Source organism: Ursus americanus, chromosome 12, assembly GCF_024610735.1.
Source record: "Ursus americanus isolate L20-20 chromosome 12, mUrsAme1.1.p, whole genome shotgun sequence".
In the NCBI taxonomy this organism is placed as follows: domain Eukaryota; kingdom Metazoa; phylum Chordata; class Mammalia; order Carnivora; family Ursidae; genus Ursus; species Ursus americanus.
The window spans coordinates 31,202,642-31,228,492 of NC_142138.1; the positions used below are offsets into that span (position 1 = coordinate 31,202,642).

The 25,851-nt window shown below is 37.3% G+C and overlaps 1 protein-coding gene across 3 annotated transcripts in view; it reads left to right on the top strand.

The window, feature by feature from the left end:
- AK5 (adenylate kinase 5) overlaps positions 1 to 25,851 on the top strand; it is a 240,236-nt gene that overhangs the window by 28,996 nt on the left and 185,389 nt on the right. For all 3 annotated transcript variants that reach the window (XM_045801984.2, XM_045801986.2, XM_045801985.2), the window contains exon 6: positions 24,444 to 24,635. In XM_045801984.2, coding sequence (XP_045657940.1) covers positions 24,444 to 24,635 — 192 coding nt within the window. The remainder of the gene's footprint in view (positions 1 to 24,443; positions 24,636 to 25,851) is intronic.

The following is a 25,851-nucleotide window of genomic DNA, read 5'->3' on the forward strand; positions in this document are numbered from 1 at the left end:
ATAGTACCTTAAATTGTTAGCTGCTGGTTCATCAGATTGCTGTGTTGGTCAGGCTCCAGCAGGAAAGATGTGCCACACTCAGGCTCCACAGAAGAGCACTTGCTGAAAGAACTACTGAAAAGGTGTGCATAGGGCCTGGGGAAGCTACAAAGGATAGTTCAGTGTCACAAGGCTGGTAAAAGTGCGATCTGTTGGGGCGCCTGGGTGGCACAGCGGTTGGGCGTCTGCCTTCGGCTCAGGGCGTGATCTCGGCGTTATGGGATCGAGCCCCACGTCAGGCTCCTCCGCTATGAGCCTGCTTCTTCCTCTCCCACTCCCCCTGCTTGTGTTCCCTCTCTTGCTGGCTGTCTCTATCTCTGTCGAATAAATAAATAAAAATCTTTAAAAAAAAAAAAAAGTGGGATCTGTTACCCTCTCTAGGCCTGTAGATTCGAAAAGGGGGAACAGTTGCTTGAATCCAGAAAAAGAAACAGACTTGTGAAAAAAGCTTCCTCATCAGAGCCTTGACCTTCATTGATGAGAGGTAGCCAGCCTCTGATGATCCCCACAGGATGAGAGCCAAGGGAATAAATATCCAGACTTTCCTCTCCTCCCTTCGTCTGATCTTCTGCTGATGTTCACCAGTGAGCAGAACCAACTGGAAGCTAGAGGGCAAGGAACCCCATTGATTTATTCCAGAAGAGCAATCACCCAGGACACAGAGTTGGGGAGAGAATGGTGGAAGGTGGAGCTACAGAGGCCTAAGGAAAATATACAGCACAAATATAAATGTGTTAAAGTGGGGAGTCTTGCAACTACTCTTGTCTTTCTCACAGCCTATGATGCACTACATACAGGAGTTATTCAGTAACTACAGCCTCATTCTTTTATGCCGGCATGCATTGCTTTCATTTCCCTGGAATGCTTGATAAGGATGAGTGACAAAAGGCTTTCCCAATGTTAACATTTTGCAATTTTTGCACAGTGATTCACTCAAACACAAACTACTGTAGTTCCTTAATTTCCAGGCCCAATTCCCTTAATGTCTTTAATAGAAAAGGCCAGTTCCTTGAGAAAATGCAGATACACTTATAATTTGAGTCTCCTAAGTAATTACCAAAAATATAAATTTAAATTAAGCTAGCTGTCATATATTTTGGAAGCCCAAGATACTATCCTCAGATCCTACCAATTTAGCCTCCTGACTATAAGCACATTACATTCTGTGAGGAGTAAATATGTGCACAAGGGTGCCCTGTATTTTGTGAAAATAATATCAGAGATGCTGGATTTCTAAAATGAATAAACAGGGTAATTATTTACACTGAAAAGGACTCCTACCTTTTCAGAAAGATTCAGCTGGGATTTCCATTATTTGGGTAGAAACAAACACACTTTATTTTTATGAGAGATGCTTTCTAAAAATAATGACATAGCCAGGTTAAAAATAAAGGACAGAAAAAGATATACCATGCAAATACTGAAGATAAGAAAGCTGGGGTTGCTTGATTGTTATTAAAGTAGACTTCAGGACAACGAGTATTACCAAAGACAAAGAAGAACATTTGCTAGTGATTAAAACATCAATTCAAATTTTAAATGTGTATATACATAATAAATTTCAAAATACATGAATCAAACAATTGACAGAAGTAAAGGGAGAAATAGACGAACCCATAGTCATAGTTGGAAATCTTAACAATTCTTTCTCAGTCTTTGACATAAAAACTAAACAACATATCCGTAAGGACCCAGACCTGAGGAACAATAAGCGTATCTAGAACACAGTATCCAACAACTGCACAGTACACATTGTTTTCAAGTGCACATGGGGCTTTCACTAAGATAAACCATAGATTCGGCCATAGCACAAGTCTTAATAAATTGTAAAAGCTTGAAATGTTGTAGAGTTTGTTCTTTGGCAGCAATGGCCAAAAAAGCATTTGATAACTGTCAACATCAATTCATTAAAAAAAAAAAAAACTCAGCAAATTGAGAATATAAAGGGAATTCTTTTAATCTAATATGGAAACCTATAGCTCATATCAGTCTTAGTGGTGAAACATCGAGTGCTCTCTGCCTAAGATTGGGAATTGCAGAGGTGTCCATTCTTACCACTTCTATTGAACTCTGTACTGGATGTTCTGAATAACACATTAAGATAAGAAAAATAAATAAAAGGCATAAATATGGAAAGAAGAAGTAAAACTATCTGTTCTTGTGGATAACATGATTATTAAAAAAAAAATCCTTAGGAACCTATAAAATGACTACCCAAACTAATAAACCTAGCAAAGTTGCAGAATACAGGGTCAATGTTCAAGTCAATTTTAGTTCCATATATTAGCAACAGATTTGACGAATGTGTATATGATGAAAATATAGGGTGAGTCTCCTCTGCCTTATTGTTTAATTTCACTTCCCATGATAATTCCTTATTAAAATATTGACTTAGAAGGGTAACATCTTTTTAAATAGTATTATTTGAATACAAACTCATTAGTACATGTCTATATATGAGGATGGAAGAGAGGGTAAGATGCTTATGTTTGCATCAGAAAAGTGGTAGTGACTAATGTTCTAATGTGATAAGTAGCCCTTGTATTTAATCTGGTGTAGTCCTCAGTTCTTTCTTTTTTCCCCCATGAGTCATGGCCAGAAAATAGCTTCCCATTCATGCTTGAAATAATGTCCTCCATGAGGACATAGATTCATAGAAGCACAAATTTTGGAGGGTATTTTATACTGAATATCATAACTGATGGTCCCTGCCTTTGGGGATGCCTGAATCATTACAGAAACAAACAAAACCAGGCAAAATTAGCATTTTCTCACTCAAGTGACAGCAAAAGTACAGCTTTTACTACATGGAAAATTTCTTAGGATTTGTTTTTAAAAACAGTCTTTGAATCAAAAAAGTTTGGTAGCTGCTGATCTCGTTTTATAAATGACAAAACCGAAGCCCAGAGAAGTTAAGTGAATGGCTAGATTTCACAAACCTAGTTAATGTGAGAGCAGAAGTAAGTAACTCAAACCCCTGAGCTAGAATAAGCAGCCCACACTCCCATGTCCAGTGCTCTTTCCACCCAACTGTATTGTCTTCCTGAGCACTAAAGAAGGATGAGTCTAGTCCCAAAGGACTGGGATTGACCATCTAACTAAACCTTTCTGTAGTTAGATCCAAAAGGCATTTTGAACAATAGACAGCATATAAAAATGGATTTTTATTTTCCCGAACGGTCCATTTTAAAGAAAAAGCACATCGAGTTTTACAAGCTCTGTTTACTTCAAAATCATTGTTTGTCTTCAGTTACCTACTCATAACTGTTCTCCAAGCATATCTAAGAATTTTATCAATAGTATACTATTTCTTTCTTCTCTACTGAGTAAATGTATTTGTATTTAAGAAAATAATTTTGGGAATGCCTGGGTGGCTCAGTTGGTTGAGCGTCTGACTCCTGAGTTCAGCTCAGGTCATGATCTCAGGGGTCATGAGATTGAGCCCCGAGTTGGGCTCCATGCTCAGTGCAGAGTCTGCTTGCTCCTCGCCCTCTACCCCTCCCCCTGCTGGTGCACTTGCCCTCTCGCTCACACTCTCTCTCTTTCTGTCTCTCTAATAAATAAATAAATAAAGACTTTAAAAAAAAGAGAAAAAAATTTTTAATTATATATGAGGAAAATCTCCTTAAAAGTACAAATTGTTAAGCATTAGAACAAATTATAAGAGCCAACCATTGATTTTTCTTGTCTAGAATAATTTTTAGGAATTCTTTTTTTAAAAGATTTTATTTATTTATTTGTGAAAGAGAGAGAGAGAGAGCACATGAGTGGGGGGGAGGGGCAGAGGGAGAAGCAGACTACCTGCTGAGTGGGAGCCTGATGCAGGGCTCGATCCCAGGACCCCAAGATCATGACCTGAGGTGAGGTTAGATGCTTAACCAACTGAGCCACCCAGGCACCCCAGGAATTCTTTAATATTATTTTTGTGCACATTAAACACTCAGTATTGGAGCGCCTGGGTGGCTCAGTCATTAAGTGTCTGCCTTCAGCTCAGGGCGTGATCCTGGCATTCTGGGATCAAGCCCCACATCAGGCTCGTCCAACTGGGAGCCTGCTTTTTCCTCTCCCACTCCCCCTGCTTGTGTTCCCTCTCTCACTGGCTGTCTCTCTCTCTGTCAAATAAATAAATAAAATCTTTAAAAAAAAATAAATAAACACGTAGTATTTACTGAATGAATGAGTAAATGAATGAATGAATAATAAAATGGATAATGTTTTAAAATCTCTGGCAGGCCTTTCCATATCCATGGTTCTTTGCTTTCTATTAAAATTTAATCATGAGCCTTCTGAAAGTTCATTCAACTATGTTTTACTTGAACTACCAAATATTCTAATAAATATTATTTTTAGGCAGTGTGCATGTATGTACATGTATGTATTTTAATATATACACAGAGATAGAAAAACAGAAAGAAAGAAAGAAAGAAAGAAAGAAAGAAAGAAAGAAAGAAAGAAAGAAAGAAAGAAAGAAATACACGCACACACACACACATGCACACACACACACACAGGAGAGAAATATTTGGAAAGGATTTCCAGCTCAGTTTTGTTTCTGCCCAAATCACTCATACATTTCAAAGCACTAAATTAATAATCTAAAAATATCCTGTTAGAATGATTATACTTCAGTGCTCAGGCTCCCTGTTCAAGCAGAAAGGCCAAGGTGAAGGCTGCTGCTGTGGCCAAAAGAGACTCGAAAGTCTGGCTTCAACTCCATGGCACCAACACAATTTGAAAAGACCCAATCTTACAGTAGCTATTGTCTTCTAGAGCCTTGGAAAATTACCCATATACTAATTACCCATTGCCACCGAAAACACTGAGTAGAACATTAAAAGTGGACATCAACGATTTTGGAAAATAACTCGTTGGTTGTATTTTTTCTTTTATTTTTTTTTATTATGTTCAATTTACCAGCATATAGTACATCATACGTTTTTGATGTAGTGTTTAATTCATTAATTGCGTATAACACCCAGGGCTCATCCCAACAGGTGTCCTCCTTAATACCCATCACCCAGTTACCCCATCCCTCCACCCCCTCCCTTCTGGAACTCTCAGTTTGTTCCCAGAGTCCAGAGTCTCTCATGGTTTGTCTCCCTCTCTGATTTCTTTCCATTCAGTTTTCCCTCCTTTCTCCTGTGGTCCTCCACACTATTCTGTATGTTCCACATATGAGTGAAACAATATGATAATTGTCTTTCTCTGCTTGACTTATTTCACTTGGCATAATCTCCTCCAGTTCCACCCATGTTGACAAAAATGGTGGATATTCATCCTTTCTGATGGCTGAGTAATATTCCATTGTATATATGGACCACATCTTCTTTATCCATTCATCTGCTGAAGGGTATCTGGCTCCTTCCACAATTTGGCTATTGTGGACATTGCTGCTATGAACATTGAGGTGCATGTGCCCCTTCTTTTCACTACATCTGTATCTTCGGGGTGAATACCTAGGTAACTTCGTTGGTTTTAATAAAAAATAACTCTTCTGTCCACCACTACTTAGCACTGAAAATCCAGTTGAGTCTGAGTGTGCGTGTGTGTGTGTGTGTGTGTGTGTGTGTGTGTGTGTGTGTGTTATGGCTATAGAATGAGACTGAAACTAAGTTTTCCCATATGGCTTATGCAGCCACCTTGCTAATATGTATAAACCAGTAGTGGTGAAAGACTTCAATGTGTGTACTACATTCAGAGGTAATGGCTCCCTGGCCTACTATGTTGAGAAGGATTTTGGAGCTGAGACCAGAGTGCTGTGATCCTAAGTAATGATGATTCTCTGCATATCCCAGATAGAAAGCCTCTCCAGGATGGGCCATATCTGTGCTATACAGTGAAGTTTTTAACATTTTGAATTCCCATTCAAGATGTTCTAGAACCCTGAATCTTCCTATTACATCTTTATAGGAAAAAAACACAAAACCTTTATCCTCCTTGTAGAAGTGGGGTTATATTTAAAAGAACATGGGGTGGGAGAAGGTACCCACAGAGACTATTCCTGATTGTCAAAAAGAATCCCAATTTCACATATTCCACGGCCACTTCATTAGGTAGTGTTTCAGCTTAGTTTGCTACTCTGGATGTGATGATGGCTATCAGACCATAAACTTCTAAAATGAACCTTGAGTTCATCCCATTGTTTTATCAGAGGAGTTCATAACTGGAGGCCAGATTATGAGCTACTTTATAAAATACAAGATGCAGCTATTATACTTCTGGTGCTTTGTAAAACTCACCTAAGTGAATGAGTGGGTGATAGAAGAATAATTTGATTATATCAGCAGGGGTTTTCATAGACCCATTTTTGTCTACCAGAACATAGACTTGGGTATAACTTCTTTATTCCTTCCTCTCCCTAAGTGCTTTTTCCAGTAAAATAAGAGCGCTGGAAAGTTTCTAGGGAAAGAAAACATCCCATGAATTCATGGAGTATTCACATGGGCCACAAGTTTCCAGAACTTCAGGCCCTCTTCGGAGCTTTCGTTGTACCCTGCTGTGTGGCTTCCATTTTGGAACCGTATTCCAATACAATGGAATTTCCATACACTCTCACTGTGTTGAAATAAGAGTTCATGTGCCTATTTCCACTTTAGATTGGGATATCCTTGTGGACAGGGACCATGTCTTGTCCATTTTGCATCTCTTTAATCTAGTGTGGCAGTTGTCTCATAGTACATGCTTAATTAATGTATGTTGAACCGAAGTGGGCACCTGTAAATGCATTTCCCAGTATTGTTAGAACTCTATTTACCAGAAGAGTTTCAAAAAAGAAAAGGAATGAAATAATAGTGATCTAGTTTAACCACTTGTAGGCACATATTAAAATAATTAATACTTGTTAGAAGAATGAAGGGATCTTCCTTAGTGATTCTCATACTTTGAATGTTCAAGAAAATCTTGAGAACAAGGTGTTCTATAGATATGTTCTCAAATTCTGGCTGGAATTGTTTGGGTCTTAGTTTCTCAAATGTTTTCTGAGAATATGAATTTAAAGTATTTTTCTTCATTATCAATGTGAATGAGAAGAGTTATTCTAAGATAAGCTGGGCAGAGAGATATAGTAATATCCAATGAATAGAGTAGGATACCATCACTCCTTCTCCAGCCATTAATAGCATAATAGTCTTTTCTGAATTTCCTTGGAGACAGTCTATGTTTGAATGGATACGAAGCAATCAATGTAGATAAGTGTGAAATAGAATTGTATTGGGCATGTGTCTTCTTTTGAAGTGTTAGCTTCTTTCAGCCACACAAATCAAAATAACTTACACCTAAGAAAATGATACGTTTTTCTTTACAATGACACCAAAGTTTTGAAAAAAAAAGTATTTCCATCTAAACTTCAAATGGAAATCTCTAATAATGGCATTTCATGGTGAATTATCAGCCTATTTTCCATTCAGTAAGTCTACGCATGGAATATTAATGGAACTATCACGTAATTTTTTACCAATTTATATTCCTGTATACCAACTAGCATTTAATATACCCTTGAATTTCATTTTCCTGCAAGAAATGCTTTTTAAAGATTTGGAAATGTGCTTCTGGCTATTAGAATTTCTAAACTACTTTTTTAATACTTCCTTTGAATGGTGGCAGTGTCTCAAAGCATAAAATCCAGGTGTCTAAAATAGGTAGGTCAGGAAGAAACTGCACTGTACTTGCTTTTTTAAGATATATTTTATCTTACTTAATGCAAATAGAAATATGTCCTATATTTAGCTTCAGTAATTTTTTTTTGGAAAACTGATTGCTATGCGATAGATCAAATAGGGATTTGGACCACATGATATTTAGAAGTTCATCCTCATCTTCTTTGAATTTAGAACATAGTAGACAATATGTCAGGTTTGTGCCTGCATATCAATGACAGGACTGCATGGGTAATTATTCTCATTGTCAATATTGAGGATTTAAATATTAAATGTTTGTAAAGAAACAGGTTTAGAGATGGGACAGTTAGAAGTTGGCTAAATCATAAACATTAGCGATATGCTGAGATCTTCCACTTCTTCAAGGTCTGTCTCTATGATTTTCTTGGCTGGGTCTAGAAACATCACCTAACTATTTGCTTCTTAATAGACGCTGTTTTTTGTGGTCTAATCAGTCATGCGTCACATGCACTCGTAATGAAGAGTCCATGGACTGACCACTATGAATCAGGCAGGCATGGTTCATCCCCCAGGTGTATAAACAGCTGATGTATTTTTGAAATCTACCCATTTGCCTTCATCCCTCTCTCCCCTCCAGTCTTGTTTTATTTCAGGCTATTTGCCTAATGCTGGCACTAATAGTTCCCCCTATTTTCTAAATGATCATTAAGATTGAGCACATCTATAAAGAGAATGTTAAGAATAATGATCATGTTTTACATTATATTTATTTGACCTCTTGATTTGTAAGGGGCATTGTAGACAGTGCATGTTCATTAGCTCTTTCAGATGATCTGCTTGCCTCCAGTCCTCCCCTGCTCTACCATTGGCATTCATTCTAAGGCATGAAATAAAATGTAATACTCCCATGTTTATAAGATAAAACCCCAACTGCTAATGCTTAGCATGGAAGACAATGCCATCCCAGCTAGTCTCAGCCTACCTTTCCAGAACTTCAGCTGTGGCTCATGAAAGGATCTTAATACATATTAGATGAATGAATTAAACAAATGAAGAAGTACATACCTACATAATAAAATTAGTGGTGGGGAAAAGACATCTTGGAAAAAATAGTGCTGTAAATTTACATTCATTTCCATATTGTCAGCCTGGTAGATATTAAATAAAACCTTAATCTTTTCCTCTTCATTAAATTCCTCCATCTCGGCAGCCTAATGTATCCCAATTGCTCTATCGAAATGAAGATTTGTTCCATAAAAACCAAACCACAGAAAGATACTTTTCATGAACTAATGATATCTTCTTAAACCATTCATGATATACTCTGTTCGGCAGATATGATTAATGTGGTTTGTGACTAGTTGTGGGAAAAAAAAAAGTAACCTAGATCACTACTTAATTAAAGTCATAGAATCGAATGCATTTGTATGAGATGACCACAGGATCATGGAAGAGGGTAGAATATAGCTTTTCAATACGAAATGCCCAAACTGTAAAAATAAGGTTTAACACACTAGTTGTCTCCCTAAGTTAGCTTCTTTCTTTTTTGACTTAATCACATTATCCACTTCAGACTTTTATTGACACCTTAAAGACCCTGAAACTTTAATAAGCTCCCATTCTGAGCACTCATTTCTGTATAGGGTTTCTTATAAAGCAGAGGATAAACCACAGCATCTGGGGGCCCGTGTCCAGAGATCCTGATTCAGTAGAACAGAGTGGAGTGCGCTGACCCGCATTTCTAGCAGGCTTCTAGGAAATGCCCATGCAAGGGCAGCCAGTGCAAGGGTTGTTCTTTCAGTACCAGGGCTGTAAAGCCTCCTTCACATTGTTACCAGAGTTTGCCTTAGTGAAACACATTTCATTCAATTCATGTAATTTCATGTAATTGTAACAATCTTGGGAAAGGGGATGGAATTTGTCTTGGAGAAAAGAAGACTCAGGGAGAGTATGTTAACTGACATCGGGTATCATAGAATTGCCCTATGGAAGTGGCTCTCTTTCTTTTCGTGTTTGCTTAAACATTGTGCTAATCATATTATGTTATAATTGTCTCTTGGCTCAACTATTAGACTTTGAGTTCCTTAAGGTCAGGAAAAATGTCGTACTCCTCTTTCTAATCAGGGCGTAATACCTACACTGATCTTTGGAAATATGAGAGATGAAAATGTTACTTGGGGAGCAACAGACTGTCCTCAGTCTGTCAGTCCTCCAGCATGATCTCTAAATAAAAAATGTGCAGGGACAGCAACTGACAGCAAGAAAAAAATATTTTATTATGAAATTTTGTCTCTAAACCCAGTAGGAACCAAGAGTACCATCTGAACTCCATGGAGAATTCCTCTTATGTAGGCTGCTGATAGCCTAGTGCCTGGGACCAGAGCAAGCCAGAAGACCTCCTCCAACCCTAATCCCCCCCCCAGCCCCCAAGTCTCAGATTGTCCCACCATTGTCACAGAAACCTAAATCCAGAGAATGCCAATGGAGGAGAAGAGGACAGGAAGTAGAGCCAGAAACACATAAATTGGGCTGGTGCTTGGAGCAGCCCAATGCAAGCCTTCTGATAATTAAGTCCAGCAGATCACTCTAGCTACATAGAAAGAAGCAAGTTCAAAGAGAAAGGTGAGCCGCAGAAAGAGAGATTGGTATTACTTCTCCAGCTTCTTGGAAATAGAAGAGAGGATCCTAGGTGAGAGAAACCACACTCCTACCTAGTACTACAGTACTAGTACTATACAATACCTAGTACTGTAGCTTAGTGAAAAGTCTTGATCTGACCAACTTTGACTATACTTTTTCTCCTCAAAAGTGAAAAGAGGGAGATGGGGGGAAATGAAAGAGGAGTCTTGAATTCACTTTTTTTTTTTTTTTTTTTTTTAGGGATTAACATTTTCCAATTGTTTGTCCTTTTCCATAAACCCAAGCTCAGGTCATAGAGTTTATAACCATATAACCATGCAGCGCCCATGCATACCCATTTTTCTATTGTTTTCTGTTTTTCTTATTGATTTGTAAGAATACTTTTTTTAAAAATTTTATTTGTTTTTGAGAGAGCAAGTGCGCACACACAGACACACACACACACAGACACACACACACACACACACACAGAATCAAGGGGGGAGGAGCGGAGAGAGAAGCAGACTCCCTGCTGAGCAGGGAGGGCCTGCGGGACTCATCCCAGGACCCTGAGCTGAAGGCAGAGACGTAACTGAGTCACCCAGGCGCCCCTGATTTGTAAGAATACTTTTATATTTTCAAAACAGGCCCTTTGTTGATTGTATGTGTTGCAAATATCTTCTCCAACTGACATTTTCATTTCTTAATAGTGTATTTAATAAATAAAAGTGTTTTTTTATGTTAAGACCATTCAGTTGTAAAACATCTTTATGGTTTGGAAGTTTTAGACCTGTTTAAGAAATTCTTATCTACCCTAAGGTCTAGAAGCTATTTTCTTATATGTTATCTCCTAAGATCTTTATCATTTTACTTTTCACATTTAGATGTGAACATGCATTTGGAATGAGTTTTGCATACCATATCATATAGAGTCAAGAGTCCTCGTTTTCTATATGAACATCCACCTGCCCGAGGAGCGTTCATTGAAAAGACTGTGCTTTCCCCACTGCACTGCAGAGCCACCTTTGTCATAAATCATATGCCCATATATTTGGGCAGTGGATCTGTTTCATAGTTTTGTTCCAGTGGTTTACTGGTCTTCCTTAAAACCCAGTACCTGTCTTAATTACTGTGGATTTGTAATGAATCACATTATCTGACAATAATTTCTAATAGTTTATTCTTTTTCTTTACGATTTTCTTGAAGATTGCCTTGTCTATTCGTGGCGTTCTGCATTTTCAAAGAAATTTCAGTCTATTTTTCAATTCCCATGAAAGACAAAAATTTAACAAAGTTGCTGACATTTAGAGATTACATTAAATCTATAAATCAATTGGGAAGCATTGACATAGTTTATGATATTAAGTGTTCCATTCATGAATATGGCATATACCTCATTTTATTTCTGCCAAGGTCTGTGTAGTACTTTTGTATCATTTTTCCATGAGATTTTTTTCCACTAGGTGATTAAACAATTTTCTTTGGTTAAGTAACATTTTTATTTTTTCAATGAGATAACGTTTTAATTTTCACCATTTATGTATAAACACAGGTTAATAAAACACATCACAAAACAGTAAAATTTCATAGTTAATATTTATAGTTGCATAGGTTCGTGCTCATAGTTTTTAAGTATTGTATACATTAACAAATGTTACAACACATCATTATTCTTAGAAAGATCGTTAAAAGACACCTAGAAATCTTATAACGTATGGTAGTAAATCACAACTTCTCAACAACAGCAACAAAAACATAGTGAAGATTTAGAAATAAGCGGTAGTCACTTAGATGTTTTAGTTTAACATTTTAGATTTGAAGCCACAATATCCACCCAGCACATAAGGACCCTGCTACCATATATTCACTTCAGTGAGAGGGAAGCACTGAAATGCTGAGTAGGGGCAGGTACAGAGAACTTCAATCACTGCTGACAGAAGAGTTCAAAATACACTGTGAAGGGGCGCCTGGGCGGCTCAGTCGTTAAGCAGCTGCCTTCAGCTCAGGGTCATGATCCCAGGGTCCTGGGATCGAGCCCCATGTCGGGCTCCCTGCTCAGTGGGAAGCCTGCTTCTCCCTCTCCCACTCCCCCTGCTTCTGTTCCCTCTCTCGCTGTGTCTCTCTCTGTCAAATAAATAAAATCTTTAAAAAATAAAATAAAATACACTGTGAAAACATTGAGAAAATGTCATGACTGGGCATGTTGGAATTGAGTACTTGTACAGGATGGAACATATGTTAGTAGGTCTCAAGAAACTGGGAGCAAAAGTATTTCTTGGGCTTTAAGTTCATGGTCTTGGTATCCTTCCTCAGAAGGCATCGCATATGCCTCATTGACAGGCGTATCTTCTAGAATTCCTTCCTGTGGGCCTCCTTCTTCACTCAGGCTAATGTGAAGAAGTCAGCAGGCAGGGATTTCTTTCTGGAGGTTCTAGAGTAGGAAGTATTTCCTTGCTGCTCCAGCGTCCTGAGTCTCCCCACATCTTTGGCAAATGTCCCTTTGGGTTGTATGGATTTTCTTGGAAAGCCAGCAATGGCTGGTCACGTCTTTCTCAAGCAGCATCACACTAAAGCTCAATTAAGTAGCATTTTTAATTCATTTTTAAATTGTTCCTAATATATAGGATAAAATTGATTCTTGTATACTACTTTTGTAGGCAGAGACCATGCTAAATTTGCATATTTATTCTAATGGCTTTTAACTTCTTTTGAAGTTTTTACTTGTACAATCACATTGTCCCAAATGACTATTGTATTTCTTTCTTTCCAATCCAGTGTTTTATTTCTTGTTCATGTTTTATTGTACTGTCAAAAATCTTCATTACAATGTTGACTAGAAATGCTTATGATAGGCATTTTTATTTCAACGGGGGAAGGTGTCAACATTTCTCAATTAAGTGTGATGCTTGCTATAAATTTTATGTATTTATTCTTTACCATATTATGGATGTTCTGTTGAATTCCTAGTTTGATAAGAGTATTTATCATGAATAAATGTTAAGTTTTACCAATTTTTTTCCCACATTTATTTATTTGTTAAGATGATCTTTTGATTTTTCTCTTCTATTCCATTCATTTGATAAATTACAATGCTTGATTTTTGAAAGGCAAACTAATTCTTCCTGCATGGAATAAACCCAAATTGGTCATGATATCTTCGTGGATTTTATATCTTGATGGATTCATTTGCTGATATTTTACCTAGAATTTTTGCATCTATGTTCTTGTGTGAGATTGTCCTATAATTTTTCTCTTTTAATGCCCTTATTTGACTTTGGATTCAAGATTATGCTGGCCTAATAGAATGAAGTGAGAAATACTCCTTTGATATTTAGTAGAAGGGTTTCTGTTAGCTTGATGTCTGGTACAATTCACTGGTAAAGCCATCCGGGTTTTGAGCTTTCTTTGTGTGAGGGTTTTGAATATGGATTTAATAACCTGATTTTCTGTTTATTCTTCTATCAGTGTAGGGAAGTTGTGTTTTTCTAGAAATCTGTTCATTTCATATAAATTTTGCAACTTGTTGTCATTAAGTTCTTAAAATCCTCTGTCCTCTTAATCTCTGTACGATATTTAGGAATTCATTCCCTCTTATCAATATCTATTTTTGCCTTCCCTCTTTTTCTTGATTAGTTTCACCAGGGACCCTTAATTATACTATGTTTATTTTTTATTTTTTCCTCACTATTATCTTTTTCTTTTCTCTCTTTCTACTTTTTAGTCAACCTAAAATGGCCTTTTTTTTTTTTTTTTTTTTACCATTTTGAGACGAATGCTTAGGTCCTTAATTTCAAGGATCTCCCCCCCCCCACTGCAACGTATTCGTTTAAGGCAATAAAATGTTCCTGTGACTATGGGTGTAGCTACATCCCATAAGTTTTGAAATGTCATAATTTATTATCATTTAATTAAAAATATTTTCTACTTCCACTGTGATTTCTTTGACTGAAGATTATGTTAATGTGTATTGTTTAATTTCTAAACACAAGGATTTTTAAATTTCTAGTTTTATTTATACAGAGCTTACTTCCACTGTAGTCACTGAAGGTAATCTGAGTGTGAGTTTCAATCATTTGAAATTTATTTAAATTTCCTTTATGGTTCAGAATATGGTCAACTTTTATAAATTTTCTGCGTGTATTTTAGAAGACTTTATATTCAACTTAGTGGTAGTATCTATGTATCTATCTATCTATCTATCTATCTATCTATAAAGTTGTTAATTGTATGAAGATCTCCTTTCTTTACTGATTTTTTTGTCATGTGTTCTATCAGTTACTTGCAACGATATATTAAAATCTCCCACTATGACTGTAGATTTGTGACTTTCTTCTTTTAGTTCTGTTTAAGTTCAGCTTTGTGTACTGAGAGGCTATATTACTGAGTCATGCAAATTAAGGTTATTATTTCTTCCTGGATAATTAACCTTTTATCTTAATGAAATGTCACTCTTTAGCTCCAGTAATACTTCTCTCCTTAAAGTCTATACTTTGACATGTGTTCATGGCTTTTTCACTTTTATTGAAGTATAATTGACAAACAAAAATTATACAACTTGATGTTTTGATATATGTGAAATGATCACCACAGTCTAGCCAACTAACATATCCACCACCTCACATAGTTACCAGTTTCTTCGTTTTTCTTTTTTGTGGTGAGAACGCTTAAGATCTACCCTCTTAGCAAAGGTTCAAGTATATAATACAGTACTGTTAGCTATACTCACATCGCTATCCTTTAGATCTGTGGAGCTTACTCATCTTGCATAACTGATAACTTGCACCCTTTCACCAACATCTCCTCATTTCCCTCTCTACCCAGCCCCTGACAACCACCATTCTGCTCTTTGCTTTTGTGAGTTTGACTATTTTTTTATTTTTATTTTTTTTAAAGATTTTATTTATTTATTCGACAGAGAGAGAGACAGCCAGCGAGAGAGGGAACACAAGCAGGGGGAGTGGGAGAGGAAGAAGCAGGCTCATAGCGGAGGAGCCTGATGTGGGGCTCGATCCCGTAACGCCGGGATCACGCCCTGAGCCGAAGGCAGACGCTTAACCGCTGTGCCACCCAGGCGCCCCATAGTTTGACTATTTTAGATTCCACATATAAGTGAGATCATGGAAGTATTTGTCTTTCTGTGTCCTCCAGATTCATCCATGTTGTCACAATGGCAGGATTTCCTACTTTTTTTAAGGCTAGATAATATCCCATTATACCTATATTCCACATTTTCTTTATCCATTCATCTGCTGACAAACATTTAGGTTGTTTCCATATCTTGGCTATTGAGAATAGTCCTGCAATGATTATGGGAGTGCAAATATCTCGAGATATTGATTTTGTTTCCTTTGGCTATATACCTAGAAGTATATTTATGGATTCAGAGGTAGTTCTATTTTTAACATTTTTGAGGACTATCGATACTGCATTTCATAGTAGCTGTACCAGTTTGCTTTCCTACCAACAAAGGTTCCCTTTTCTCCACATCCTTGCCAATACTTGCTATCTTTTGTCTTTTTGATAATAGCCATTCTCACAGGTGTGAGGTGATTATCTCTTTGTGGTTTTGATTTGCATTTCCTTGATGATTAGTGATGCTAAACACCTTTTTATGTACTTATTGGCTATTTGTATGTTTTCTTTTCAGAAATGTCTGTACATTTTGCCCCTTTTTTGTAGAAAATGGATTATTAGGAATTGATTTTTTCCTATTTTTTAAATTGAGGCATAATTGACATAACATTAATTCATTTCAGGTGTACAGCATAATGATTCCTTATTTGTATATGCAAAATGATCACAATAAGTCCAGTTGCTATCCATCACCATACATAGTTACAAAAATTGTTTTTCTCATGATGAGAACTTTCAACATCCACTCTCCTAGGTACTTTCAGGTTTTTTTCCCTTTGCCCATCAAATATCAAATCAGGTTTGATATTTGTATAGTTTTACCACCTTTCTATGGGTTAATGTTTCCATGATATATTTTTTCCATCTTTTTACTTTTAGCATTTCTGTATCTTTCTATTTCAAGTTCACAGCTATATCAGGCACCTCTGATGCCCTATATTATATTCTCACAGCCCACCTATCACTCGGTCATTACTGCTGTGACCAGCTTCATGCCATTGTAATGTATGGCAACTCACTGGGGATGTTTGGCTTCCTGCCCAGGGACTCATGCATCCACAACGTGAAAGCATGGGGAAGGTAATATGTCTGGGAGCAACTCTTGACCAGTAGGAGACAGGATCTGGTGGACAGAGACTCCTTACATGTGCCCCTCAGAAGGCCCAGCAGCACGGAGGTCCCAGTCCCCAGTTGCCCCAGTTGCAGTGACTAACTGAACATTGCACATTTGCATTGGCTTGCCCTCCTCCTCTAGATTCTCCCCAGTCCCCACTGCCAGCTTTCCTGTTTATGGCTGCTTTCATGCTACAAGACCATATGGCCTGAAAAGCCTAAAATATTCATTATCCAGCCCTTTACAGAAAAAATTTTCTGACTCTTGTTCTAGGGATCACAGCGTACATCGTTAACTTAATGTCTCATAGAATTCAATATTTCTGCCACTTCCTGAACAAGCCCTTAAAACAGTTGAACTTCATGTACCTGCCTCATGACTAATCTCTATTTTTAAATCCCAAAATACTTTCAGTATTCTTTTATATGGTCAATACTCATTTAGGTTTACCTACATATTTGCCATTTCGTTGCTGTTTATTCATTCCTCTGGGCCAATTTTCTATCTTGGATCATTTTACTTCTACCTAAAGAATATTTTTAAATGTTTCCATTAGTGTAGAATTTCTGAGGACAGATACTGTCAATTTTTGTTTGTTTGAAAATATCTGTATTTACTCCTAGTTTTTGAAAGATATTTTTACTGCCTTCAGAAACCTAGGTTGGCAGTTGTTTTGTATTGGCACTTTGAACATACCATGTCATTGTTTTCTGGCTTTCATTGTCACTTTTGAAAATACAGCTGTTCATTGTTGCTCTTCTGATGGTAATCTTTCTTTTCTTCTGGCAGCTTTAAAGATTGTTTTGTTTTGTTTTGATTTGGTCTTTTTGTCTGTCGAAACTTTTAGCGGTTTTACTCTGGTATGCTTAGATCTGAGGTGTTCTGTTTATTCTTCTTGGCTTTTATATTGCTTCTTGAATCTGAAACTTGATATCATTTGTGAGTTTAGAAAATTCTTAGCTGTTGTATTGTCTAATACCACTTATTCATTTTCTCTCTTCTTCTAGAACTTTCTAACTATTCTCTCTCATTTGTCCCTTTTGCTGTTTGATGTACTTTTCCTACTCCTGTCTCCCCTTTATTTCATTCTGGATATTTTATTCTGTTCATTTAGTTCACTAGTTCTCTTTTCACGTATGCCTAATTGACTGTTAAATACATTTAATCACCTAATATGATGGGAATTTGGGGGTGATTCTAAAGGGATTTTGTCCTGTGAGGCTGGTTCACACACTCTGATGGTGTAGCCCTATGGAGTCCAACCAAAAGGGGGCAGCAGTAGTAGTTTCTATAGCTCCTTCTCCTGGGTGGGACCCATATTCTAGTTTTTGTCCCCCAGGCCTGTAGTCTGTTTAAAGTTCTGCCCAGAAATTATTTCCATGTTAAATGATAGTGAAGTCTAATTATCTATCCTTTTTTTCCTTTTATGATCTAATCTAGCTTCTGTGATAATGGTGTGTGTTCAGCAAAAGTTTAATGGATGAAAGAAATAATTTACTTTACATTTTCACTGTGGGCAGAATAGGGAAGCAAATTTAAGCCCAATATTAGAAAGAACTTCTCAGTTATTAGAATCTTCCAATAAAAAAGGGGGCCACCTTGTAAATAGTAAGTACCCATCCCAAGAAATGCTCACAAGAACGTTCAAGTTCAAATGTTCAACTTTAAAAATCACTTGTCAAGAGACTGTGGAGATAATTACAGATGTGGCATTAATTTGGGTCAGATAATCTCTCGAGTTTTTTCCAGCCTTTAGTTTCTGTGATTTTAGTTTTTGTTCCAATTTGATCTTCTCTCTTTCTCTCTTTTTTTTTAGTACATTGCTTCCTGGTTTCTGACAGTGTCATCTGAATTATGGAGTGTAGGCCTTCTGACACATCTTCATAAAGAATAGGCCAGTCAAAAGTACTGACAGTTAGGAACAGGGAGTATTAAAACAAGCTCACTTGGCAATCTGACACAGTGAATATGTCTTTGCTTATCAAAGGCAGTCACAGGTTCTTTTCAACAGAGTAATCATTCAGGTAAGGGTCTTTAAGTCAATGGACAGAAGAAGACTGGCATGTCTATATAATGACAGAAAAAATTGATTTAGTTGATTCATTAGGAGAAATAATATCAGCGACTGAGAAGCTTACTTCTTTGTAGACAAAAGTGGTATCTCAAATTTTGTTCTCATTTATATATTTATTCATTCATTCATTGAATCAGCAAATATATTTTGAGAACCTAGGGTAAGAAAAGGTATGTCAAGGATCCATTTTGTTTGGTGATACTTCTCAACATGTCAAAAGTGCATTTTATGAAAACTTTCTAGGGACTTCACATCTTTTGGAATGCAATGGTATCTGCTTCTAACTTAGAGGAAAAAACATAAACAATTGAAATATTTTTTCCCTTTAAAATGGAGTACTGTTGGAGAAGATGAGACCCTAATGACCGGGCATGCGTGGGGTTCCTAGGACCAGATGAGCACACTAGTGGCTGTGGGCACTCTGCTGAGCCGTCAGCCTGTTATCCCCAGCTGCCACAGTCCTCACCGGTTCTACATCGTAGTTGTTTTTTCTATTTCTAATTATATCTTGTGTCATTTATACCAAAGAAAGATAGCGAGTTATCAGTTATAAAATTAAATAACTTTCCAGATTCACTTCAAAGTCATCTTTCTCAAACCTAAAGTTGAATTTCACTGATCAAAACTCTTAGATATGCCTCTTAAGTTTTCTATAAACCTGAAATTGCTTTTTTAAAAAGGGCTTTAATTTAAAAAATAAATAAAATGCAATTTTATTCGATGTCTGAAAAAGTCTTATATAAATTTCAGTCTTACCTAAATTTCTCTACTATTTCAAAAGCCAACAGTAAAAAACAAAATATAGTGGTGATTACATATGTGTCTATCTATGACTTCATTGTGTTATGTAGGGAGAAGCACTTACATTGTAGCCTGAAGCAAAACACAAGATGTATTAAAGTAAACCATTTCATTTGTTTAAATGCAAATTGAAAGAATTTCAAAAGTCAGAACGTTTTTATCTGCATTTAATACTAAGCTAGTAATTCAGGGTTTTTCCCCCCTTTATTTTGCTATACATCCTAACTAAACCAAGAGTAATACAATATTTTATTTGTCAGAAATTGTCTTCTTCTTAATATTACCTTTGTGTTTATTTTAAGGAGGGAGCAAGCGGGGGTCGGTGGGGGGAGCGCTGGCCGGGGGTGGGGGGGCAGAAGGAGAAAGAGAATCTCAAGCAGTCTCCATACTTAGCACGGAGCCTGACTTGGAGCTCCATCTCACAACTCTGATGTCATGACCTGAGCTGAAATCAAATGGATGCTTAAACGACTGAGCCATCCAGGCGCTCCCCCCAATATAATTTATTTAAAGCAAATTTTAAAGGATGTCATTTGTTATATTGGGTAAGGCTAAACATTACCAGAGATTTTATTAAACATAAATTTTCCAATATGATAGTTGATAAAATAAAGGTTTTAACTTCAAATAATGCCTTTATCATATATCACACAAAATTAAAGTGATTTTTTTTAAAGTATTGAGGCTTCCCAAAAGCTATTTAGAAGTTGTTTTTCTTTGTTTTTAAGTTAGGAAATACTAAACTACAGAGATGGAGAGCTTTTCCTCTTATTTTACAGTTGAGAAACCTGAGGCTCAGAAAAAAATGAACCATTTGTTCAAAGGCCAAAAACAAATAGATGGCAGCTTCTAGATTCAAATTCAAGATGATCTGAATCTGAAATTCATGCTCTTAATCACTAATGCTAATGTGTGGCTTAGACAGTGGCAGTGGGAGCTTGGCGGGGCGGCGGGGGGTGGGGAGGGTTGAGTGGTATTTCAAAGACAAAACCTGTAGGCAATGCTGAGAGCTTAGAGAGATGATGAGTAAGGGTTCTTTTCTAGCTGAGAGATTTAGGAAAGTAGTGTTGCTACCATAAAATACCATAAAAGTAGAAAAATAAATAAATAAGCAAGATAGGAATTTCATTTAGGGAAAAAGGACCTGAGATTGATTGTGGCCTTGCAAAGTCACAAGTAACATTAAGACTTACAGGTAGAGCCGTCCTATAAAGCATTTGAAAATACAGGTCTTAGATTCTGTTGAAAGTCAGTGCTGAAAATGCAGATTCAGGATCCATCAACTAAGGGTAGCGGCTGAAAGCAGAACAGGTAAAAAAGAATGAGAAGAGGATGAGAATCTGGAGACATGACCTAAAAGCAGGAACATGATCTAAGCCTCAAGGAAGGCCCCCACTTGTGGACTTAAGGAGGAAAAAATGTGAGCCAAGAAAATAAGTAAATAAACAAATAAATAACAAAAAGTTAAAGGAGGACCAGGACAACCTAGAATCATGAAAGCCAAGAAATATAAACATGGCTAAAATTTATTGAGCACTTACCACGGATCAAATCTGGGCTGTGTATTTCACATTCATTATCTTATTTAATCTTTATAGTAACTCAAGGAGGTAGATCTGTATATCTTTATTGATAGATGAAGACAGAGAGGCTTTGCAAAATTAGCCAATATGCCCGTCACTCAGCTGGCAAGTCCTAGGGCAAAAACTGGAATGCATGTTTCCAGCCTCCAGGGTCCATTTTCCAAACAGTGGTCTCTAGAGTTTACAAGGTGTGGGAAGAAAGTGTTAAAATTGCAATCATTATATCTCTTCTTTTTTAAATTGCATTTTTGTGTATGTTTTACAACAAGCATCCTATATTAGTATGGTGACACATGCATATTTTCTAAATTAATAAGTATATATTGGGGCATATGCTCAAATAATTTACTAATGTAAAGATGCAAAAAATATTGGAATCATCTCTATTATTTTATTGAATCATTTCTTTAAACTGCTATACAAAACCACCTTTTTGTCTTGTCCCATCTTCAACAAGAAACTACATTCACTTTCTATGGCCATGTTGTCTTTTAAATGCGTACTAGTCCTAATTGAGTTAAATAAGAACGATTTATTTCATAGGTTCTTTTCAAGTCGTTCCTTGGTATTTTCAGAAATTTGTGAAAGCTTTTGGGTTAATTGGTTCTTTGTAATAGTAAAAGGAGCACAGGCCTTAGACCAGACAGACCTGGGTTCAAATATCAACTTTGATTTTTCTGACCATATGACCTCAGACAAGTACCTCATTTCTCAGAGCCTCCTGTTTGTTCATCTGAAAACTGGAGATAACATGTACGTTGCAGAGTATTGCAAAGTTTAGCAATATCATAAGAAAATAACCTAGCACTGGGCCTGGCATACAGTGGATACTTTTAGATTTTTACTTATTAATTTATTTGAGAGAGAAAGAGAGGGCGCACATGTGGTGAGGGGGTGGAGGAAGGGCAGAGGGAGAGGGAAAGAGAATCCTGAGCAGACTCTGTGCTGAGCCCAGAGCCCCATGCAGGGCTCAATCTCACGACCCTGAGATCATGACCTGAGCTGAAATCAAGAGTCGAATGCTTAACCAACTGAGCCACCCAGGTCCCCCTACAATTGATACTTTTAAAAGAACAGCAAAAAGTAATAATAGGGGGCGCCTGGGTAGCGCAGTCGTTAAGTGTCTGCCTTCGGCTCAGGGCATGATCCCGGCGTTCTGGGATCGAGTCCCACATCGGGCTCCTCCGCTGGGAGCCTGCTGCTTCCTCTCCCACTCCCCCTGCTAGTGTTCCCTCTCTCACTGGCTGTCTCTCTGTCACATAAATAAATAAAATCTTAAAAAAAAAAAAGTAATAATAGGAGCAGTACTTGTTTACTGTAGAGAATATCTATAGTCAAACCATCATGTCCCCTCTAAAATCCGGTTACATATACCTTTGGAAAAGTTTTGCCTATACTGACCTTAATTTAACCTGGATACTTGTTTGAACATAGACAAAAAGTATTTTCCAGATATATGGAGGTCACTGCATACAGCTGTGCAGATTGGGGAATGCCATTTACATGAGCTACAGGCATACCTTGGAGATATTGTGGGTTCAGGTCTAGAATGCTGCAATAAAGCAGATATCACAATGAAGCAAGTCAGGTGAAAATTTTGGTTTCCCATTGCATATAAAAATTATGTTTACTCTATACTGTATTCTATTAAGTGTGCAATGGCATTATGCCTAAAAAAACAGTGTACATACTTTAATTTAAAAATATTTTATTGTGGGGTCCCTAGGTGGCTCAGTCAGTTAAGCAGCTGTCTTTGGCTTAGGTCATGATCCCGGGGTCCTGGGATTGAGCCCTGCATCAGGGTCCTGGGGTTCTGGGGTCTTGGGATCGAGCCTTGCAGATGGATCTGGGCAAAATCAATTGAAAACCTTTTGGAAAGCATTCACCATTCTAGATGCCATTATGAACATTTGTGATTTGTGAAAAGAGGTCAAAATATCAACATTAACAGGAGTTTGGAAGTTGATTCCAACCCTCATGGATGACTTGGAGGGGTTCAAGACTTCAGTGGAGGAAGTAGCTGCAGATATGGTAGAAATCGCAGGAGAACTAGAATTAGAAGTGGACCTGACGGTATGACTGCATTGCTGCATCTCATATCAAACTTTAAGAAGTGGATTCCTACGGATGAGCAAAAGCAAGTGGTTTCTTGAGATGGACTCTACTCTTGGTGAAGATATTGTTTGATAGCACTTTACCCACAGTAGAACTCCTTTCTGAATTGGAGACAGTCCTCTGAAACCCTGCCGGTACTTTACCAACCAAGTTTATGTAACATTCTAACTCCTCTGTTTTCATTTCAACAATCTTCACAACATCAATTGATTTTCCCCAGATCATCAGAGGAACCACTAACTGGCAGCCATCGCCTTACAAAATGTATTTCTTAACTAAGACTTGAAAGTTGAAATTACTAGCTGGTCCAAGGGCTGCAGAACCAACGTTGTGGTAATAGGCATTGAAAGCAACACTAATATCACTGTACATCTCCATCAGAACTCTTGGATAATCAGGTGCATTGTTAATGAGCAATAATATTTTGAAAGATATCTTTTTTCTGAGCAATAGGTCTCAACAGTGGGCTTAAAATACTCAGTAAACCATGTTTTAAACAGATGTGCCGTCATCTGGACCTTGTTGTTCCATTTTCAGAGCATAGGCAGAGTAGATTTAGCATAATTCTTAAGGGCCTTAGAATTTTCAAAATGGTAAATGAGCATTGGCTTCAACTTAAAGTCACCAGGTGCAATAACTCTTAACAACAGAGTCAGCCTGTCCTTTGAGGCTTTGAAGCCAGGCATTCACTTGTCTACCTGAGAAAGACCTAGATGGCATCTTCTTCCAGGATAAGACAGTTTCATCTGTACTGAAAATCTGTTGTTTTGTGTAAGCTCCCTGCATTAATTATCTTAGCTAAATAACTTGCTAGATAACTTGCTGCAGCTTCTCCCTCAGCACTTGCTGCTTCACCTTGCTCTTCGATGTTACAGAGAAGTCTTCTGTCCTTAAAGCCCATGAACCCACCTCTACTAGCTTCACACTTTCCTTCTGCTGCTTCCCCACCTCTCTCAGCCTTCACAGAATTGAAGAGAGTTAGTTAGGGCCTTGCTCTGGTTTAGGCTTTGGCTTTGGCTTAAGGGAGTGTTGTAGCTGGTTTGATCTTCTATCCATAACTTTCTCCATATCAGCAATAAGCCCATTTCACTTTCACTTTCTTATCATTTATTTGTTCACTGAAGTAGCACTTTTAATTTTCTTTACGAACTTCAAGGTATGCCTTTATAAAAACAGTGGCCCCTCCTATTCTTGTATAGAACAGTAGCCCTAGAAATTATACTGGCAAAGACATAGAGGCCCAAAGATATGGCATCCTCAACAGAATTAAAAGAGATGAATGCCGCTGCCCACACTTGCATTGGTTGGTGTGTTAAATGCTTGTCTGCTTGTTTGATTCTCTTTGCAGATCTGTACTCCTGACTTGGTGGTATTCTTGGCTTGTGCCAATCAGAGGCTCAAAGAGAGATTACTGAAGCGTGCAGAGCAACAGGGGCGGCCTGACGACAATCTGAAAGCTACCCAAAGGAGACTAATGAACTTCAAGCAGAATGCTGCTCCATTGGTCAAATACTTCCAGGAAAAGGGGCTCATCATGACAGTAAGTTAGCTATACTTTTACATGTCTAGTATAAGACCAATCTTTCAGATTTCTAATTCACCTGTTCTCATTTAGAAACCCACTTTACTTAAAAAAAAAAGTGGCTTTCCTTGGACTTCGAATCCAATAGGAAAAAAATTGATAATTTTTACCTGCTTTGCCTTTATTAAGTCATTATGATAAAAATACTTTCTCTTTAATTTTATAAAAAATGATAAATTTTAACCTTGGCTACAATCCTATAGCCTCCAAAGAAAAAAAAGGCTTTTTAAATAATAATTTGAATAATCTTAAGTAGTACTTGCCTGATTTCCCAACTCTTCTGTCTGTGGAAACCTAATAAAATTGATAGACTTAAAAACACACAGTTGACATAGTGTTACATGAGACTTATATTGTAAGTGAGGTTTTATCACAATGTACCACATAAGGAAATGAGATCCTGATGGCACAAAAAAGTTTCCTAAGGGTTTGACTTGCTTAAAGACGTAATACTGTCTGAAAATGGAAGGCATTGATCTTTCTGCTCCATTAACACAATGCTAATATTAATGTTTTCATAATTCGTTTGTTTCGTGGTTAATGACACTCAATGTACCAATGAAAGAAGAGACTGAATCATTATTTCATACAGTTATTAGAATACAGGAAGTTAGAGGTGAAGATTCAGCTAAATTATAATCCCATCACATCAGAAATTCAAGTATTGAAACAGAGGAGACAAAGGAATCATTGGCCATCTGTAGAAAACATTTTATGGAGGAAGACACTAACATCAGAGCAGCTCCATGAGACCTGGATGGCGGCAGAGCTCAGCAAAACCCTCCCCCCAGCCCTTGGGTCTTTCTCACCAGACCAGAGATTCCCATCTAGTGAGGTTACAAAGCCCAGTAGACAATCTGATGAAAATAATGCATGTCTTTCTTAATAAAATGCACATAAGTTTTTTTTTTGTTTTTTTTTTTACAAATTTTTGGTAAATCTACTGAAGCTCATCCACAGAGCCTATGACCTAGCAATTACTGGGTAAAAAAATCTCTTCATTAGACTAAGATGCCCTTAGATCTGAGACAGTCACGACACTTGAATAATAATCTCTTTGCAGTCTTTTTAGCTCTCTAAAGAAATATTTATTTGAATTTGCTCTTTGAGTCAAAGTTGTCATGTCAGAGAACTGTAAATCTGATCTGAAAATGGTTCACAGTGCCAGAGTTCA